The sequence below is a fragment of the Abramis brama genome (genome assembly GCF_963993115.1).
Source record: "Abramis brama genome assembly, chromosome: 15".
NCBI lineage: Eukaryota > Metazoa > Chordata > Actinopteri > Cypriniformes > Leuciscidae > Abramis > Abramis brama.
The window spans coordinates 34,287,140-34,293,375 of NC_139977.1; the positions used below are offsets into that span (position 1 = coordinate 34,287,140).

Sequence of the window (6,236 nt, forward strand, 5' to 3'; positions counted from 1 at the left end):
GCAAGGAAACCACTGATAAAGGAAACGATCAGTTAGAAGATCATTCTGTCATCATTCATTCACTGACATGTCGTTTCAAACCCATGTCTTTTTCTTTCAGAGAACACAGGCAGTGTTTAAGTGTCATAAATGTATTTTCACACAATTCAACTTCTGAAGTCATAAGGTTAGGAAGAAATAAATACACACAGAACATCCTCGGTTAGCAAAAGAATCAGTGTTTATCCATATTATTGTTCCAGCCAGTGATCAAGACAAAACTAAATGATTGTGCAAGTCATTGACCTGAACATAAACAGTTTAAACACTGATCGGGTTGAAAGCTGCTCATCGCCAGTAAAAGCATTTGCTTTCAAGCAAGTTACAGCTTTGCTTGATAGTTCAATTACTTTTAAACTTTCATGAGGTTTTAGATACTGTGAGGCAGAAATTGAACCTTTAAGTGAATATGATCCATGAAGCATCTGTGTGTGTAGCACAATGACATTATTTGATTTCTGATTCAGAACTGCTTCTTGATATTCGCTGCAGGAGTGTGTTTACAATCTGTCCCATCATCCTCTGCTCCGGCCTTCCTCTCGTTCATGTCGTCCACGAGTGTTTTCAGTCTGTCCAGGTGATGAAGAGCTCTGAGAAAACAGACAAAAGAACAACAATGAACAGCAACAGACGAGAGCAACGCTGCTTCACTGAGATCACATGACTCTCCTGACCTCTGTAACGACTCGTCGCTTCCCATGGCCGTTTCTTCTGTTTCCTCCTGAGGATCCTTATGAAAAATACAATCACAAAACAAAAAGAAATTTAAAAAAATGAGTAAGAGACTGTGAAGGAATAATGCAGGAAAATTCTAAGGTTGCATATATATATAAACTTCACATGTCATGATTGGCTGGTCACATGACTTATGAGAACCAATCGTCTTTGTCCTTCGTCAACAACACCAAAGGTTAGCTTTGTGTGAGGACATTTAATGTAAGACTTAATGCATGACATACTTTAATTATAGTTTTATGGCACTTTTTTGAGTGTAGCGGTATAAAACACACTTATGTTGAAAAGAGTAGCGTGAACATTCTGCATAACATCTAATTTTGTGTTTCACAGAAGGAAAAATAAACCAGAAATTAAACTTGAGGTTCTAATGCTTGCAGTTTCATCTCTGAACTTGCATTGGAGCACTTCAATACAATCGATTCTAGAGTTTTCCCACATTGTAAAAAGGGAACTGTTGAATTTTTTTTTCAATTCATGACAACATGATGCTATTCAGATTTTGTTTTATGAATTTTAATTTGTTCGTTCACTAAATACAAAATGAAACATTCAGCCAATACATTTCCAATAAAGGCAACTACAGATTTTTTGTCCAGTTCGTAACACAATCTTTTATTTTGGCAGCCGTATATACATTATACTTTTATATGACACTTAAATTCACAACGAAAACAAAATTTATCATGGAATAATTTCAGAATAACTGTCATTCTTACAGACGGCACCTTTAAACATCACAACAAATAATGACAAAGCAAGAGCAAAAAGTTAAATGAGGTGATGCTTCTTGTCCTGGTTTACTGTACCGGCTCCGGTGTCTCTCTCCCCAGTGTTCGGGCTTCACTGGACGCGTGTGATTGGCTGGTGTTGTGTTGGACGGCCTGTAGGCGGAACAGCATGTGTTTGAGCGCCTCCACTGGACCAGGGTGTTTTCTGCTGCTGTATCCTGATGAACACGAGCCTGCAGACTAACACACACTATCAGTACAGATGTACACTAAACAGCATTGAGTTTCAATCATAATGCCGTCACATACTGTACCTTGCTCCTCTGAAGCTCTTCAGGCGGTTGCGGTTCATCAGCGCCACCCACTGGTACTGGAGATTTACTACAGATCATGGGACACGCTTTACATTTATGCATTTAGCAGATGCTTTATTTTTAGTCATGCATTCACTGGGAATCGAACCCATGATGACCAACATTGTTGAATTACAGGAACACATTTTTATTTTGGGTTAAAAAAAATCAAAGATAGCTGTTTGAAATGGCATTATATATATATATATATATGAAGAGTTCAGATGCAAAAGCCTCTAAGTGCCATCTTAAATTTTCTTCTAGAATGATCATTTTTATCAAGCTCGTATAATTAAGTTCAATAATTTCACTTAAATGACAATTAATAGGTAATCTTCATTGCCATTTAAGTGAAATTACTGAACTTAAATATACGAGCTTGATAAAAATGATCATTCTAGAAGAAAATTTAAGATGGAACTTAGAGGCTTTTGCATCTGAACTCTTCATATATACACTGTATATATGTGTAGGTGTGAAGAAATATGTGAAACAGAATGCAGTACGTAATAATAATAAACATTTCAAACAATACTATGTTGTTATTGTTGTCACATGACCTCTTTACGTTACATGAAAAATAAGTTTAAACAGTGTACTGTATATTTCATACTATTTTCTTGAAAACCTGTTGTAGTATGCCATACTGAACACACCCTATGATTGATAGGTGTCATTTTCCCCTTTCATTTGAACATGATCTTAGTCAAAGTGTTTTGCTATTAAATGAATAATGCGATTAAACGTGAGAAATCCCTCACAAGGCCACGGGTGGATTGTCCCAGGATCGATCAGCGTCCAGCGTCTCCGTCTCTCCTGAAGTGTTGTGTTCCTTCAGCGGCTCACAGAGACCAAGAGAAGGAGCGCTTAACATCAGAGACACAATCTGATCATCTACACAGAGACAAACACAAGAGGAGAAGTGTTTAACATCAGAGACACAATCTGATCATCTACACAGAGACAAACACAAGAGGAGAAGTGTTTAACATCAGACACACAATCTGATCATCTACACAGAGACAAACACAAGAGGAGAAGTGTTCAGAGACACAATCTGATCATCTACACAGAGAACACAACAGACCAGTCACGGTTTCATCTGGAATGACATGTTATCATTCACTAAAACTAAAAATCATAACAAATATTATTGAAAAACGTAGGCCTACACTTATTTCATCTAGTTACCAAGGCAACATTTCATTTAGTAAGTACTAAAATTACTTGCATTAAACTGAAATAAAATAATAAAAAACAAAATAGAAATAGCTAATAAAAATTACAAAAACAATTCAAGGAAATATAAAGACTAATTAAAAATATTAATAAATACCATATTAGTATCAGTGTTATTTTAGTTTTTATTTGAGTTTTATTAATATTTTGAGCTAGTTTTTTACATTTTACTTTACCGGTAGTTTAATTTTTAGTAATTTCATTATATGCTTTTTAATATTGCTATTTAAATTGACTTTATTTCTATTTTATTTTTTCCCCAGTTAATAATTTTAGTACTTCAACTTATTTCAGTTTATTGCCAAGGCAAAATTTCTAATGTACAAATATTTAGTTTTATTTCAGCTTTATTTCAATTAACAGAAATGTTATTAATAGTTTTAGTTAATTATTAGCTGATTAATATAGTAAAATAACACTGCATGAAGGTGAGTTTTGCACATGAAATATCCCAGTAGTGATATTCTAGTATCATTGAGATAGTATTACAGTTTTTATTAATGTTTTGACTAATTTAATTTTTTTTTTTTTTTTTTTCACTTTCATTTTAATTAAAGTTTATTTTAATATTTAATACTTAAATTTCTTTTTTAATATGTCTATATTGTTTATGTTTTTTTAATTCATTTTTATTTTAGTTGTACTTATTTTAAATGAAAATGAGTGACAGATGCTGCTTTGGCAACTACCTGAAATACAATAAGTTGTTTTTAATAAATTGTTTTCTGATTTCAGTTGTGGTTTGAGTTACCATACGGGTGTCCTTTAGTGCTGGCCTGCGTGTCGCGACTGGACTCTTCCAGTTCTCTGACCCATGAAGGAACAGCGAGAGGTCGATCGCTCTGCTGCCCGTCTGACGGTTCCTCACACTGTCTGAGCCACAGCGGATACTTCAGGTCAGGAACGCTGGTCATCCCAGAAAAATCCATCTCAGATTTCTGGCTGGTCATCCAGCGCGGGAGACACGTGGATCTGGGCGTGTCCAGTGGATGCGTCCGATTGGCTAGCAGGACATTAGGGGGAGGAGCCTGACGATGTGATCGCAAGCCGCCCATCAGTAAATCGTCCACAGGGATAGATTCCCTCTTCGCTGGCGGAGCGGGTCGGCGTGAGGAGCGTTTCTGAGACCGGGAGCTGAAGCTCATTCCTGACGGAAAGCTGGATCCTGACCGGGAGAGGAGGGCGGATGTGCGGGTCACGGGGAGAGAGCCGTCGTTTGGGAGAGCCAAGAGGTCGTCGGTTGTCACACTGAGCCGGTCCGAGTCTCTCTTCCGGACGGGAATGTTCAGGAAGTTCAACTCTCCATCCGTCAAACTCGTCTTCAGTACTGCACATGTCAATCAAAGCAAAGTAAAACACAAGACGTTACGCAAGTAATAAAACAATTAAAATACACTTTTGCTAATAAAAAATAAATAAATAATTAAACCTAACAAATTAGAAATGCTGACAATAAAATTTGTTTAAGTTAAAGTCAAAAATGTACTAAAACTAAAATTTAAATAAAGATTAATAAAAACTAAATAAAAATAAAAATGAATATAATTTTTATATATATATATATATATATATATATATATATATATATATATAAAACTTAAACTAAATGAATTAGAAATGTTGTCTTTCTAAACCACTAAAATAAAGTAGGTTTTTAATACTAAAATTACTAAAATTAACTCAAATTAACAACTAAAATTTAAATAAAAATGTAGAAAAAAATGTTAAAACCAAATAAACAATAAAAAAATAAAAAAAGACAAAAACACAACAAAATTACTAAAACCTAAACTTAAACCTAAAATTACAATAAAAATGGAAAATATAAAAATAAAAAACTACATCAAAATGTTAATAAATAATAATAATATAGTATTAATAATAAATAGTACATTAATGATGAAATACAATTTTGTCACATCTGTCTGTGATGATTGAGCTTATGTTGCATATAAATTATTCATTAAAATATGAATTAGCTTGTGATGTGATGAAATGCTTCTCCTTCACCATCTCTGTTCCTGGGATGAGGTTTTGCGGGTGGTTTGGGCAGCTCCAGCGTCCCGGTTGACGTCCCAGAGTCCCGCAGACTCCTGTGGAAGTCACAGATGTACGCGTCGAGCGCCTCTGAGGCAGAAGTGTAGTGTTTGTCCTTGTATCTGATGGTGGCGACGGGCTCTGGATGGATCGAGCTGCGCAGGCGTCCGGATGCGGCCAGCAGTGACGACACACTCGACTCAGGGGACGCCATCATCACACACTCCACTCATAGCACTCTGCGAAAACACATCAAACATCTGTATTAGAAAACAAACATTCAGTTATGCATTTTATAATTCAGGGCTCTCGCACCTTTTGACCAATGAATGCATGATGTATACAAGTTGCATGACATTTTTAACTACGAAAACACAGTGTAAATATAATGTTAAAAAATAATAGTAGTAAAAATAAGATCAGTCTAAATAAATACATTTATTTAACTGCATTAAAAAGTTAATTAAAATAAATGTAAAAATAATATATAAATAAACATAATTAGTGCCGTCAAATCAATAAATCACACCTAACATAAAAGTTTGTAAATGTGTGTGTGTGTGTATATATATATATATATATATACAAATACATACATATACATACACACACACACAAACATATTTCCATCTAACAGAATAGTACTATAGTAAGTAGAAAAAAACAAGACTTGTTTGACAGGAGTTTCAGGTTTCTTTTTCTTTTTCTTTTGGTTTCTGTTGGATCATTTCTGCTGGAAATAAAACTCATGCGGTTTATTGCTATATTAATACTTAATTACTACATTAATTAGTTAGTTTGACGATCATTGAGTTTGATAAATAAAGACAATCTGATTTTAGAGTCGACTGAGAATGTTTGGAATCCGTTTAAACCGGTTTAAACTTTCACTTTCCTGAATCAGAAAACAGAAACAGAAACTCACCAGACGAATCCACTGCAGATCACGAACAGAAAACGAAAGCAAGAATTAATTGAAGAAAAACTGATCAGAAGAAAACGTCTGAACATGCAACAGAAAACTGAAATCACTCGGACAACCGCCAGCGGCACTGCGCATGCGCACTAGATCACGTGACCTTCCTTTGGAGGTTCTTTGCGC

The 6,236-nt window shown here is 35.0% G+C and overlaps 1 protein-coding gene across 1 annotated transcript; it reads right to left on the minus strand.

Moving 5' to 3' along the window:
• Window positions 1–202: 202 nt before the first annotated feature.
• Window positions 203–6,198, minus strand: cUnh18orf54 (chromosome Un C18orf54 homolog). Its single transcript, XM_084136446.1, has 8 exons — window positions 6,060–6,198; window positions 5,108–5,373; window positions 3,849–4,424; window positions 2,620–2,752; window positions 1,820–1,886; window positions 1,584–1,745; window positions 714–769; window positions 203–629 (listed from the first exon to the last, which is right to left on the minus strand). The coding sequence occupies exons 2-8, from the start codon at window positions 5,349–5,351 to the stop codon at window positions 503–505; spliced, it is 1,365 nt and encodes a 454-aa protein (XP_083992572.1). The 5' UTR covers window positions 5,352–5,373; window positions 6,060–6,198; the 3' UTR covers window positions 203–502.
• Between the last annotated feature and the right edge of the window lie 38 nt (window positions 6,199–6,236).